The sequence below is a fragment of the Oncorhynchus masou genome, unplaced genomic scaffold (assembly GCF_036934945.1).
Source record: "Oncorhynchus masou masou isolate Uvic2021 unplaced genomic scaffold, UVic_Omas_1.1 unplaced_scaffold_540, whole genome shotgun sequence".
In the NCBI taxonomy this organism is placed as follows: Eukaryota; Metazoa; Chordata; class Actinopteri; order Salmoniformes; family Salmonidae; genus Oncorhynchus; species Oncorhynchus masou.
This window is the reverse complement of record NW_027011812.1, coordinates 7,043-23,332: the sequence shown is the minus strand read 5'-3', so window position 1 is coordinate 23,332 and position 16,290 is coordinate 7,043. Positions and strand designations below refer to the sequence as shown.

The 16,290-nt window shown below is 44.1% G+C and overlaps 1 protein-coding gene across 1 annotated transcript in view; it reads left to right on the top strand.

Moving 5' to 3' along the window:
* ano2b (anoctamin 2b) overlaps positions 1-15,948 on the top strand; it is a 128,117-nt gene extending 112,169 nt beyond the window's left edge. The window contains exons 24-25 of the mRNA XM_064962388.1: positions 10,669-10,774; positions 15,378-15,948. Of these exons, the coding sequence (XP_064818460.1) occupies positions 10,669-10,774; positions 15,378-15,773 (502 nt within the window). The 3' untranslated portion in view covers positions 15,774-15,948. The remainder of the gene's footprint in view (positions 1-10,668; positions 10,775-15,377) is intronic.
* Positions 15,949-16,290: the final 342 nt, after the last annotated feature.

Here is a 16,290-nt window from a genome sequence, read left to right as displayed (position 1 = left end):
AGTAGACCTCCCAGTGAAATGCTGAATACAACAGGCGTAATAGACCTCACAGTGAAATGCTGAATACAACAGGTGTAATAGACCTCCCAGTGAAATGCTTACTGACAAGCCCTTAACCAACAATGTTTTAAGAAGTTTTAAGAAAAAGAAGTGTTAAGTAAAAAATAATAGACGTAACGGATAATTAAACCGCAGCAGTAAAATAACAAGCGAGGCAAAATACAGGGGGTACCGGTACAGAGTCAATATGGAGGCTATATACAGGGGGTACCGGTACAGAGTCAATGTGGAGGCTATATACAGGGGGTACCGGTACAGAGTCCATGTGGAGGCTATATACAGGGGGTACCGGTACAGAGTCAATGTGGAGGCTATATACAGGGGGTACCGCTACAGAGTCAATATGGAGGCTATATACAGGGGGTACCGGTACAGAGTCAATGTGGAGGCTATATACAGGGTATTACGGTACAATGTGGAGGCTATATACAGGGGGTACCGGTACAGAGTCAATGTGGAGGCTATATACAGGGTATTACGGTACAGAGTCAATGTGGAGGCTATATACAGGGTGTTACGGTACAGAGTCAATGTGGAGGCTATAAACAGGGGATGTCGGTGTAGAGTCAATGGGGGCACCAGTTAGTCGAGGTAATTGAGGTAGTATGTACATATAGGTAGAGTTAAAGTGACTATGCACAGATAATTAACAGAGTAGCAGCAGCACTAATGAGTGGTCTGTGTAGCCCTTGGATTAGCTGTTCATGAGTCTTATGGCTTGGGGGTAGAAGCTATTAACAAGCCTTTTGGACCTAGACTGGGCGCTGGAGTCTTTGACAATTTTTAGGTCCTTCCTCTGACAGGTATAGATGTCCTGGATGTACTGGGCTGTATGCACTACCCTCTTTTGTGCCCTGTGGTCGGAGGCCAGGCAGTTGCCATATCAGGCAGTGATGCAACCAGTCAGGATGCTCTCGATGGTGCAGCTGTAGAACCTTTAGAGGATCTGAGGACCCATGCCAAATCTTTTCAGTCTCCTGACTGGGAATAGGTTTTGTTGTGCCCTCTTCACGACTGTGCTTGGACCATGTTAGTTTGTTGGTGATGTGGACACCAAGGACCATGTTAGTTTGTTGGTGATGTGGACACCAAGGAACCTGAAGCTCTCAACCTGCTCCACTGCAGCCCCGGCGATGAGAATGGGGGCGTGCTCGGTCCTCCTTTTCCTGTAGTCCACAATCATCTCCTTAGTCTTGATCACATTGAGGGAGAGGTTGTTATCCTGGCACCACACTGCCAGGTCTCTGACGACCTCCCTATAGGCTGTCTCGTCGTTGTCGGTGATCAAGTGGTCTCTTTCTCCTGCAAATGATGGGGATGGGGGCCATGTCGGGCGTCTGAAGCAAATCCTACCCGTCCGACTCGTTAAAGAAAAAGGTTTCCTCCAGTACCGGTTGAGTGATCGCTGTCCTGATGTCTAGAAGCTCTTTTCAGTCATAAGACACGGTGACAGAAACATTATGTTCAAGTTAAGTTACAAACGCAGAAAACACGCACAATGGCACAGTTGGTTAGGAGATCGTAAAACGGCAGCCATCTCCTCCGGTGCCGAAACTCATTGCTTATGGAACCAAATACTAAACTTTTGAGTATTACAAATATAAGTGAATTTGTCCGAAGATTTTTGGTCCTCTAAATTGAGGGGGGGGGGGGGGGGCTTATGTACAAAAAGTGGAGTAATTTCTAAACGATTCACCCAATATGGATGAAAATACCCTCAAATTAGAGCTTGATATCTACACTTTAACCTCATAGTAATTGTATCATTTCAATTCCAAAGTGCTGGAGTACAGAGCCAAAATAACAACAAATAAATCACTGTCCCAATACTTTTGGAGAGCTCTGTATTATTGAATGAGTGTGTGTCTGTTCTATTTTTGACATGGTCAGTATTGTGATAACCAAACATGGAGGCAGCCAGAGGATCATTGAGGTGATGTCTTGTTCAGGGAATCAGATCTCTGTGTGAGGGGGGACTCCCAGGGAGAGGCTCCCAGGGAGAGGCAGGGGCCTGAGGGCAGATAGAGTGTAGGGTGGCTGGGTGAACCGGAGCCAGTCTCACACATTCCTGCTCCATGCCTGTATATGGCCATACACCAGGACCAGTCTGTCTCTATGATGTTTTCCTGATTCAATACAGCCAATCAAACGTTCAGAGGAAATTCAACTTGGCTTTGATATCCATTCTGACAAAAATAGTTTCTCTGTTTTCATCCGTCTGTCTGACCTGCCGTAGTATCTCTAGCGACTCTAGTTGTTTCATAGTAGAAACACAGTTTCTAATAGAAACATTAAACTGGCTGTTATTGTGCTTTATGGTCCTCCAGCCACGGTCCTCCAGCCACGGTCCTCCAGCCACGGTCCTCTAGCCACGGTCCTCTAGCCACGGTCCTCTAGCCACGGTCCTCTAGCCACGGTCCTCTAGCCACGGTCCTCTAGCCACGGTCCTCTAGCCATGGTTATCATTAATGACATGGTTGTATAGAGGGGTACTGAGGGGCATCATTAATAGCATGGTTGTATAGAGGATATAACATGGTTGTATAGAGGATAGAGGGGTACTGAGGGGCATCATTAATAACATGGTTGGATAGAGGATAGAGGATAGAGGGGTACTGAGGGGCATCATTAATAACATGGTTGGATAGAGGATAACTGAGGGGAATCATTAATAACATGGTTGGATAGAGGATAACTGAGGGGCATCATTAATAACATGGTTGTATAGAGGATAGAGGGGTACTGAGGGGCATCATTAATAACATGGTTGGATAGAGGATAACTGAGGGGCATCATTAATAACATGGTTGTATAGAGGATAGAGGGGTACCGAGGGGCATCATTAATAACATGGTTGTATAGAGGATATAACATGGTTGTATAGAGGATAGAGGGGTCCTGAGGGGCATCATTAATAACATGGTTGAATAGAGGGGTACCGAGGGGCATCATTAATAACATGGTTGGATAGAGGGGTACCGAGGGACATCATTAATAACATGGTTGGATAGAGGGGTACCGAGGGCATCATTAATAACATGGTTGGATAGAGGGGTACCGAGGGGCATCATTAATAACATGGTTGGATAGAGGGGTACCGAGGGGCATCATTAATAACATGGTTGTATAGAGGATAGAGGGGTCCTGAGGGGCATCATTAATAACATGGTTGTATAGAGGATAGAGGGGTACCGAGGGGCATCATTAATAACATGGTTGTATAGAGGATAGAGGGGTCCTGAGGGGCATCATTAATAACATGGTTGTATAGAGGATAGAGGGGTCCTGAGGGGCATCATTAATAACATGGTTGGATAGAGGATAACTGAGGGGCATCATTAATAACATGGTTGTATAGAGGATAACTGAGGGGCATCATTAATAACATGGTTGAATAGAGGGTTACTGAGGGGCATCATTAATAACATGGTTGAATAGAGGGGTACCGAGGGGCATCATTAATAACATGGGAGGATAGAGGGGTACCGAGGGGCATCATTAATAACATGGTTGGATAGAGGGGTCCTGAGGGGCATCATTAATAACATGGTTGAATAGAGGGTTACTGAGGGGCATCATTAATAACATGGTTGAATAGAGGGATACCGAGGGGCATCATTAATAACATGGTTGTATAGAGGATAGAGGGGTACTGAGGGGAATCATTAATAACATGGTTGGATAGAGGGGTCCTGAGGGGCATCATTAATAACATGGTTGGATAGAGGATAACTGAGGGGCATCATTAATAACATGGTTGAATAGAGGGGTACCGAGGGGCATCATTAATAACATGGTTGGATAGAGGATAACTGAGGGGCATCATTAATAACATGGTTGGATAGAGGGTTACTGAGGGGCATCATTAATAACATGGTTGGATAGAGGATAACTGAGGGGCATCATTAATAACATGGTTGGATAGAGGATAACTGAGGGGCATCATTAATAACATGGTTGGATAGAGGATAGAGGGGTACTGAGGGGAATCATTAATAACATGGTTGGATAGAGGATAACTGAGGGGCATCATTAATAACATGGTTGAATAGAGGGGTACCGAGGGGCATCATTAATAACATGGTTGAATAGACGATAGAGGGGTACTGAGGGGCATCATTAATAACATGGTTGTATAGAGGATAGAGGGGTACTGAGGGGAATCATTAATAACATGGTTGGATAGAGGATAACTGAGGGGCATCATTAATAACATGGTTGTATAGAGGATAGAGGGGTACTGAGGGGCATCATTAATAACATGGTTGGATAGAGGATAACTGAGGGGCATCATTAATAACATGGTTGTATAGAGGATAGAGGGGTCCTGAGGGGCATCATTAATAACATGGTTGAATAGAGGGGTACCGAGGGGCATCATTAATAACATGGTTGTATAGAGGATATAACATGGTTGTATAGAGGATAGAGGGGTCCTGAGGGGCATCATTAATAACATGGTTGAATAGAGGGGTACCGAGGGGCATCATTAATAACATGGTTGGATAGAGGGGTACCGAGGGACATCATTAATAACATGGTTGGATAGAGGGGTACCGAGGGGCATCATTAATAACATGGTTGGATAGAGGGGTACCGAGGGGCATCATTAATAACATGGTTGGATAGAGGGGTACCGAGGGGCATCATTAATAACATGGTTGTATAGAGGATAGAGGGGTCCTGAGGGGCATCATTAATAACATGGTTGTATAGAGGATAGAGGGGTACCGAGGGGCATCATTAATAACATGGTTGTATAGAGGATAGAGGGGTCCTGAGGGGCATCATTAATAACATGGTTGTATAGAGGATAGAGGGGTCCTGAGGGGCATCATTAATAACATGGTTGGATAGAGGATAACTGAGGGGCATCATTAATAACATGGTTGTATAGAGGATAACTGAGGGGCATCATTAATAACATGGTTGAATAGAGGGTTACTGAGGGGCATCATTAATAACATGGTTGAATAGAGGGGTACCGAGGGGCATCATTAATAACATGGTTGGATAGAGGATAGAGCGGTAACGAGGGGCATCATTAATAACATGGTTGGATAGAGGGGTCCTGAGGGGCATCATTAATAACATGGTTGAATAGAGGGGTACCGAGGGGCATCATTAATAACATGGTTGTATAGAGGATAACTGAGGGGCATCATTAATAACATGGTTGTATAGAGGATAACTGAGGGGCATCATTAATAACATGGTTGAATAGAGGGTTACTGAGGGGCATCATTAATAACATGGTTGAATAGAGGGTTACTGAGGGGCATCATTAATAACATGGTTGAATAGAGGGATACCGAGGGGCATCATTAATAACATGGTTGTATAGAGGATAGAGGGGTACTGAGGGGAATCATTAATAACATGGTTGGATAGAGGGGTCCTGAGGGGCATCATTAATAACATGGTTGGATAGAGGATAACTGAGGGGCATCATTAATAACATGGTTGAATAGAGGGGTACCGAGGGGCATCATTAATAACATGGTTGGATAGAGGATAACTGAGGGGCATCATTAATAACATGGTTGGATAGAGGGTTACTGAGGGGCATCATTAATAACATGGTTGGATAGAGGATAACTGAGGGGCATCATTAATAACATGGTTGGATAGAGGATAACTGAGGGGCATCATTAATAACATGGTTGGATAGAGGATAGAGGGGTACTGAGGGGAATCATTAATAACATGGTTGGATAGAGGATAACTGAGGGGCATCATTAATAACATGGTTGAATAGAGGGGTACCGAGGGGCATCATTAATAACATGGTTGTATAGAGGATAGAGGGGTACTGAGGGGCATCATTAATAACATGGTTGGATAGAGGATAACTGAGGGGCATCATTAATAACATGGTTGGATAGAGGATAACTGAGGGGCATCATTAATAACATGGTTGGATAGAGGGGTACTGAGGGGCATCATTAATAACATGGTTGGATAGAGGATAACTGAGGGGCATCATTAATAACATGGTTGAATAGAGGGGTACCGAGGGGCATCATTAATAACATGGTTGAATAGAGGGGTACCGAGGGGCATCATTAATAACATGGTTGTATAGAGGATAGAGGGGTACTGAGGGGCATCATTAATAACATGGTTGGATAGAGGATAACTGAGGGGCATCATTAATAACATGGTTGGATAGAGGATAACTGAGGGGCATCATTAATAACATGGTTGGATAGAGGGGTCCTGAGGGGCATCATTAATAACATGGTTGAATAGAGGGGTACCGAGGGGCATCATTAATAACATGGTTGTATAGAGGATAACTGAGGGGCATCATTAATAACATGGTTGTATAGAGGATAACTGAGGGGCATCATTAATAACATGGTTGAATAGAGGGTTACTGAGGGGCATCATTAATAACATGGTTGAATAGAGGGTTACTGAGGGGCATCATTAATAACATGGTTGAATAGAGGGATACCGAGGGGCATCATTAATAACATGGTTGTATAGAGGATAGAGGGGTACTGAGGGGAATCATTAATAACATGGTTGGATAGAGGGGTCCTGAGGGGCATCATTAATAACATGGTTGGATAGAGGATAACTGAGGGGCATCATTAATAACATGGTTGAATAGAGGGGTACCGAGGGGCATCATTAATAACATGGTTGGATAGAGGATAACTGAGGGCATCATTAATAACATGGTTGGATAGAGGGTTACTGAGGGGCATCATTAATAACATGGTTGGATAGAGGATAACTGAGGGGCATCATTAATAACATGGTTGGATAGAGGATAACTGAGGGGCATCATTAATAACATGGTTGGATAGAGGATAGAGGGGTACTGAGGGGAATCATTAATAACATGGTTGGATAGAGGATAACTGAGGGGCATCATTAATAACATGGTTGAATAGAGGGGTACCGAGGGGCATCATTAATAACATGGTTGTATAGAGGATAGAGGGGTACTGAGGGGCATCATTAATAACATGGTTGGATAGAGGATAACTGAGGGCATCATTAATAACATGGTTGGATAGAGGATAACTGAGGGGCATCATTAATAACATGGTTGGATAGAGGGGTACTGAGGGGCATCATTAATAACATGGTTGGATAGAGGATAACTGAGGGGCATCATTAATAACATGGTTGAATAGAGGGGTACCGAGGGGCATCATTAATAACATGGTTGAATAGAGGGGTACCGAGGGGCATCATTAATAACATGGTTGTATAGAGGATAGAGGGGTACTGAGGGGCATCATTAATAACATGGTTGGATAGAGGATAACTGAGGGGCATCATTAATAACATGGTTGGATAGAGGATAACTGAGGGGCATCATTAATAACATGGTTGGATAGAGGATAGAGGGGTACTGAGGGGAATCATTAATAACATGGTTGGATAGAGGATAACTGAGGGGCATCATTAATAACATGGTTGAATAGAGGGGTACCGAGGGGCATCATTAATAACATGGTTGTATAGAGGATAGAGGGGTACTGAGGGGCATCATTAATAACATGGTTGGATAGAGGATAACTGAGGGCATCATTAATAACATGGTTGGATAGAGGATAACTGAGGGGCATCATTAATAACATGGTTGGATAGAGGGGTACTGAGGGGCATCATTAATAACATGGTTGGATAGAGGATAACTGAGGGGCATCATTAATAACATGGTTGAATAGAGGGGTACCGAGGGGCATCATTAATAACATGGTTGAATAGAGGGGTACCGAGGGGCATCATTAATAACATGGTTGTATAGAGGATAGAGGGGTACTGAGGGGCATCATTAATAACATGGTTGGATAGAGGATAACTGGGTGGCATCATTAATAACATGGTTGGATAGAGGATAACTGAGGGGCATCATTAATAACATGGTTGAATAGAGGGGTACCGAGGGGCATCATTAATAACATGGTTGGATAGAGGATAACTGAGGGGCATCATTAATAACATGGTTGGATAGAGGATAACTGAGGGGCATCATTAATAACATGGTTGGATAGAGGATAACTGAGGGGCATCATTAATAACATGGTTGGATAGAGGATAACTGAGGGGCATCATTAATAACATGGTTGAATAGAGGGGTACCGAGGGGCATCATTAATAACATGGTTGTATAGAGGATAGAGGGGTACTGAGGGGAATCATTAATAACATGGTTGGATAGAGGGGTACCGAGGGGCATCATTAATAACATGGTTGTATAGAGGATAGAGGGGTACTGAGGGGCATCATTAATAACATGGTTGTATAGAGGATAGAGGGGTACTGAGGGGCATCATTAATAACATGGTTGAATAGAGGGGTACCGAGGGGCATCATTAATAACATGGTTGTATAGAGGATAGAGGGGTACTGAGGGGCATCATTAATAACATGGTTGTATAGAGGATAGAGGGGTACTGAGGGGCATCATTAATAACATGGTTGGATAGAGGGGTACTGAGGGGCATCATTAATAACATGGTTGTATAGAGGGGTACTGAGGGGCATCATTAATAACATGGTTGTATAGAGGGGTACTGAGGGGCATCATTAATAACATGGTTGTATAGAGGGGTACCGAGGGGCATCATTAATAACATGGTGTTATAGAGGATAACTGAGGGGCATCATTAATAACATGGTTGGATAGAGCATAACTGAGGGGCATCATTAATAACATGTTTGAATAGAGGGGTACTGAGGGGCATCATTAATAACATGGTTGAATAGAGGGGTACCGAGGGGCATCATTAATAACATGGTTGAATAGAGGGGTACCGAGGGGCATCATTAATAACATGGTTGTATAGAGGATAGAGGGGTACTGAGGGGCATCATTAATAACATGGTTGGATAGAGGGGTACTGAGGGGCATCATTAATAACATGGTTGAATAGAGGGGTACTGAGGGGCATCATTAATAACATGGTTGTATAGAGCGGTACTGAGGGGCATCATTAATAACATGGTTGTATAGAGGGGTACTGAGGGGCATCATTAATAACATGGTTGTATAGAGGGGTACCGAGGGGCATCATTAATAACATGGTTGTATAGAGGATAACTGAGGGGCATCATTAATAACATGGTTGGATAGAGCATAACTGAGGGGCATCATTAATAACATGTTTGAATAGAGGGGTACTGAGGGGCATCATTAATAACATGGTTGAATAGAGGGGTACTGAGGGGCATCATTAATAACATGGTTGGATAGAGGATAGAGGGGTACTGAGGGGCATCATTAATAACATGGTTGTATAGAGGGGTACTGAGGGGCATCATTAATAGCATGGTTGTATAGAGGATATAACATGGTTGTATAGAGGATAGAGGGGTACTGAGGGGCATCATTAATAACATGGTTGAATAGAGGGGTCCTGAGGGGCATCATTAATAGCATGGTTGTATAGAGGATATAACATGGTTGTATAGAGGATAGAGGGGTACCGAGGGGCATCATTAATAACATGGTTGTATAGAGGATAGAGGGGTCCTGAGGGGCATCATTAATAACATGGTTGGATAGAGGGGTACTGAGGGGAATCATTAATAACATGGTTGAATAGAGGATAACTGAGGGGCATCATTAATAACATGGTTGAATAGAGGGGTACCGAGGGGCATCATTAATAACATGGTTGTATAGAGGATAGAGGGGTACTGAGGGGAATCATTAATAACATGGTTGGATAGAGGATAACTGAGGGGCATCATTAATAACATGGTTGTATAGAGGGGTACTGAGGGCACTTACCCTACAGTCTGACCACCTCCATTATGGCTCTATTCCCTAGACTACAGTCTAACCACCTCCATTATGGCTCTATTCACTAGACTACAGTCTAACCACCTCCATTATGGCTCTATTCCCTAGACTACAGTCTAACCACCTCCATTATGACTCTGTTCCCTGGACTACAGTCTGTCCAACTCCATTATGACTCTGTCCCCTAGACTACAGTCGGACATCCTCCATTATGACTCTGTCCCCTAGACTACAGTCTGACCACCTCCATTATGACTCTGTCCCCTAGACTACAGTCTGACCACCTCCATTATGGCTCTGTCCCCTAGACTACAGTCTGACCACCTCCATTATGACTCTGTCCCCTAGACTACAGTCTGACCACCTCCATTATGGCTCTGTTCCCTAGACTACAGTCTGACCACCTCCATTATGACTCTGTCCCCTAGACTACAGTCTGACCACCTCCATTATGGCTCTGTTCCCTAGACTACAGTCTGACCACCTCTATTATGGCTCTGTTCCCTAGACTACAGTCTGACCACCTCCATTATGACTCTGTCCCCTAGACTACAGTCTGACCACCTCCATTATGGCTCTGTTCCCTAGATTACAGTCTGACCTCCTCCATTATGACTCTGTCCCCTAGACTACAGTCTGACCACCTCCATTATGGCTCTGATCCCTAGATTACAGTCTGACCACCTCCATTATGTCTCTGTTCCCTAGACTACAGTTTGACCACCTCCATTATGGCTCTGTTCCCTAGAGGGGGTGTCTGTCTGCTGTCTGCCTTAGAGGAATCACTAACATACCTAAGACCTCTAGTAACCCCCCCCCCCCTCCCAACTCCCCAGGTATAAGGACTACAGAGAGCCTCCATGGTCAGCTGAAGCCTACCAGTTCTCTAAAACCTACTGGGCCGTCCTTGCTGCAAGACTGGCCTTCGTCATCCTGTTCCAGGTATAGTACCACAAATAGCAGGGACACCTATGAACATTTAAACATGACTTTAGTCAGGAGATATTCTGTATGTACAGTACCACAAATAGCAGGGGCACCTATGAACATTTAAACATGACTTTAGTCAGGAGATATTCTGTATGTACAGTACCACAAATAGCAGGGACACCTATGAACATTTAAACATGACTTTAGTCAGGAGATATTCTGTATGTACAGTACCACAAATAGCAGGGACACCTATGAACATTTAAACATGACTTTAGTCAGGAGATATTCTGTATGTACAGTACCAGTCAAAAGTTTGGACACCTACTTGCCACCCTTTGCCTTGATGACAGCTTTGCAAACTCTTGGCGTTCTCTCAACCAACTTCACCTGGAATGCTTTTCCAACATTCTTGAAGGAGTTCCCACTTTTGCCGAGCACTTGTTGGCTACTTTCCCTTCACTCTGCAGTCCATCTCATCCCAAACCATCTCTATTGGGTTGAGGTCAGGTGATTGTGGAGGCCAGGTCATCTGATGCAGCACCATCACTCTCCTTCTTGGTCAAATAGCCCTTACACAGCCTGGAGGTGTTTTGGGTCATTGTCCTGTTGAAAAACAAATGATAGTCCCACTGAACACAAACCAGATGGGATTGAGCATTGTTGCAGAATGCTGTGGTAGCCATGTTGGTTAAGTGTGCCTTGAATTCTAAGTCAATCACTGACCATATCACCAGCAAAGCACCATCACACCTTCTCCTCCATGCTTCACGGAGGGAACCACACATGCGGAGATCATTGGTTCACCTACTCTGCGTCTCCCAAAGACACGGCGGTTGAAACCAAAAATCTCAAATTTGGACTCATCACACCAAAGGACTGATTTCAATCAGTCTGATGTCTATTGCTCATGTGTTTTGACCCAATCAAGTCTCTTCTTCTCATTGGTGTCCTTTAGTAGTGTTTTTGTTTTGCAGCCATGAGGGCCTGATTCACGCAGTCTCCTCTGAACAATTGTTGTTGAGATGTGTCTGTTACTTGAACTCTGAAGCATTTATTTGGACTGCAGTCCGAGGCTGGTAACCGAGGCTGGTAACCGAGGCTGGTAACCGAGGCTGGTAACCGAGGCTGGTAACCGAGGCTGGTAACCGAGGCTGGTAACCGAGGCTGGTAACCTCTGCAGCAGAAGTAACTCTGGGTCTTCCTTTCCTGTGGTGGTCCTCATGACAGACAGTTTCGTAGAGCTTGATGGTTTTTGCGACTGCACTTGAAACTTTCAAAGTTCTTGACATTTTCCGGATTAACTGACCTTTATGTCTTAAAGTAATGATGGACTGTCATTTCTCTTTGCTTATTTGAGCTGTTCTTGCCATAATATGGACTTGGTATTTTACCAAATAGGGCTATCTTCTGTATACCACCCCTACCTTGTCACAACACAACTGATTGTCTCAAACGCATTAAGGAAAGAAGTTCCACAGATGAACTTTTAACAACACCTGTTAATTGAAATGCATTCCAGGTGACTACCTCATGAAGCTGGTTGAGAAAATGCCAGAGTTTGCAAAGCTGTCATCAAGGGCAAGTGTGGCTACTTCGAAGAATCTGAAATACTTTTTGGTTGCTACATGATTCCATATGTGTTATTTCATAGTTTTGATGTCTTCACTATTATTCTACAATGTAGAAAATTGTAAAAATAAAAAAATAAACTTGAAAGAGTAGGGTTGTCCAAACTGTTGACTGGTACTGTTTGTAATATCAAACTGACTCTGGAACAGTTACCTGGTACTGTATGTAATATCAAACTGACTCTGGAACAGTTACCTGGTACTGTATGTAATATCAAACTGACTCTGGAACAGTTACCTGGTACTGTATGTAATATCAAACTGACTCTGGAACAGTTACCTGGTACTGTATGTAATATCAAACTGACTCTGGAACAGTTACCTGGTACTGTATGTAATATCAAACTGACTCTGGAACAGTTACCTGGTACTGTATGTAATATCAAACTGACTCTGGAACAGTTACCTGGTACTGTATGTAATATCAAACTGACTCTGGAACAGTTACCTGGTACTGTATGTAATATCAAACAGACTCTGGAACAGTTACCTGGTACTGTATGTAATATCAAACTGACTCTGGAACAGTTACCTGGTACTGTATGTAATATCAAACTGACTCTGGAACAGTTACCTGGTACTGTATGTAATATCAAACAGACTCTGGAACAGTTACCTGGTACTGTATGTAATATCAAACTGACTCTGGAACAGTTACCTGGTACTGTGGGTAATATCAAACTGACTCTGGAACAGTTACCTGGTACTGTGGGTAATATCAAACTGACTCTGGAACAGTTACCTGGTACTGTATGTAATATCAAACTGACTCTGGAACAGTTACCTGGTACTGTGGGTAATATCAAACTGACTCTGGAACAGTTACCTGGTACTGTGGGTAATATCAAACTGACTCTGGAACAGTTACCTGGTACTGTATGTAATATCAAACTGACTCTGGAACAGTTACCTGGTACTGTATGTGTAATATCAAACTGACTCTGGAACAGTTACCTGGTACTGTGGGTAATATCAAACTGACTCTGGAACAGTTACCTGGTACTGTGGGTAATATCAAACTGACTCTGGAACAGTTACCTGGTACTGTATGTAATATCAAACTGACTCTGGAACAGTTACCTGGTACTGTATGTAATATCAAACTGACTCTGGAACAGTTACCTGGTACTGTATGTAATATCAAACTGACTCTGGAACAGTTACCTGGTACTGTATGTAATATCAAACTGACTCTGGAACAGTTACCTGGTACTGTGGGTAATTTCAAACTGACTCTGGAACAGTTACGTGGTACTGTATGTAAAATCAAACTGACTCTGGAACAGTTACCTGGTACTGTATGTAATATCAAACTGACTCTGGAACAGTTACCTGGTACTGTATGTAATATCAAACTGACTCTGGAACAGTTACCTGGTACTGTATGTAATATCAAACTGACTCTGGAACAGTTACCTGGTACTGTATGTAATATCAAACTGACTCTGGAACAGTTACCTGGTACTGTATGTAATATCAAACTGACTCTGGAACAGTTACCTGGTACTGTATGTAATATCAAACTGACTCTGGAACAGTTACCTGGTACTGTATGTAATATCAAACTGACTCTGGAACAGTTACCTGGTACTGTATGTAATATCAAACAGACTCTGGAACAGTTACCTGGTACTGTATGTAATATCAAACTGACTCTGGAACAGTTACCTGGTACTGTATGTAATATCAAACTGACTCTGGAACAGTTACCTGGTACTGTATGTAATATCAAACAGACTCTGGAACAGTTACCTGGTACTGTATGTAATATCAAACTGACTCTGGAACAGTTACCTGGTACTGTATGTAATATCAAACTGACTCTGGAACAGTTACCTGGTACTGTATGTAATATCAAACTGACTCTGGAACAGTTACCTGGTACTGTATGTAATATCAAACTGACTCTGGAACAGTTACCGTTACTGTATGCAATATCAAACTGACTGGAACAGTTACCTGGTACTGTATGTAATATCAAACTGACTCTGGAACAGTTACCTGGTACAATGATCAGTGTGGTTGGACCACTGTGTTTGAAGTGTGGTTGGACCACTGTGGTTGGACCAATGATCAGTGTAGTTGGACCACTGTGGTTGTAGTGTTGTTGGACCACTGTGGTTGCAATGTGGTTGGACCAATGATCAGTGTGGATGGACCATGGTGGTTCGACCAATGATCAGTGTGGTTGGACAACTGTGGTTGCAGTGTGGTTGGACCAATGATCAGTGTGGTTGGAACACTGTGGTTGCAGTGTGGTTGGAACACTGTGGTTGCAGTGTGGTTGGAACACTGTGGTTGCAGTGTGGTTGGAACACTGTGGTTGCAGTGTGGTTGGACCACTGTGGTTGCAGTGTGGTTGGACCACTGTGGTTGCAGTGTGGTTGGACCACTGTGGGTGCAGTGTGGTTGGAACACTGGGTACAGTGTGGTTGGAACACTGGTTACAGTGTGGTTGGAACACTGTGGTTACAGTGTGGTTGGAACACTGTGATTGTAGTGTGGTTGGAACACTTGTGTTGCAGTGTGGTTGGACCACTGGTTGCAGTGTGGTTGGACCAATGATCAGTGTGGTTGCACCACTGGATGCAGTGTGGTTGGACCAATGATCAGTGTGGTTGGACCATTATGGTTGCAGTGTGGTTGGACCAATGATCAGTGTGGTTGGACCACTGGTTGCAGTGTGGTTGGACCAATGATCAGTGTGGTTGGACCATTATGGTTGCAGTTTGGTTGGACCAATGATCAGTGTGGTTGGACCAATGATCAGTGTGGTTGGACCAATGATCAATGTGGTTGGACCAATGATCAGTGTGGTTGGACCACTGTGGTTGCAGTGTGGTTGTATTTTACACAGTGGAGCATTTATCAGATGATTCAGTACATCACCAACCAGTTTAACAAACTCCTGTCTTCTGTTGTCGCTTTGTGCTCCATCCTTCCTCCAATCTCCACCCTGACGTCCATGACGCTGTCTCCATCAGAACCTGGTGATGTTCCTGAGCCTGCTGGTTGCCTGGGTGATCCCAGACGTACCGAAGAACATCAGTGAGCAGCTGAAGAGAGAGAAGACTCTGCTGGTGGACGTGTTCCTCCGGGAGGAGAAGGAGAAGTTCCACCTCCTCCAGAGCCTCTTCTCCTCCAAGGACCAGCCCAGCCAGGGTCACCCCGACACGGCCCACTTCCGTACTCTACCCCTAGGCCTCTCTCAAGGCCTAGGCCAGCCCCTGGGCGGAGAGGGAGGGGAATCCCGGGCGAGATGCAGGGCTGCCAGTTTCAGCCAGTTCACCAGACAGATGTCCATGTCTCCTAGCAACAATGCAGGCCGACAGATGTCCATGTCTCCTAGGAACGACGCCGCCCGACACACAGCGGTCTGACACGCTACTGTAGCGGTTCGTTACAAACGTTCTTTAACCCCACAGGAGAAGTTCAGACACTAGTGTGGCAGCTACATGGAGTCTGAATGCTCCTCTGAGACCTCGCACCCATGTAGACTTGGTGTTCTCTTTCTGAAGCAGTGTGATGATGGAACATACTGATCATGGACTTGTTCTTCTGGCCGGATAATCTACGTATTCTAGACCATTGTATGTTAATCTGCATGATGAGAAGTGACTGTATAGTTCCCTTAAGGAAAAACACCTTCAGCCTGACGGTCTTCTCTGAGAGAGCTTCACATGTCTGGAACACACATGGAGCTGCTGTTTACGGTACCTTCACCAATAACCTAAAGACATGGCTAACGGACAGTAAGGTTGTTTACACCATCCCCCAGCTGTGTAGACCTGCTTTCCATGCTGTCTGCTATACAGTGTAGGCTCTTTTTCTGTCATGCTGTTTGGTTGCTTTTTGTGTTGTTGCTTTCTGTCTGTGTGTGTTAAATGTTACAGGTCA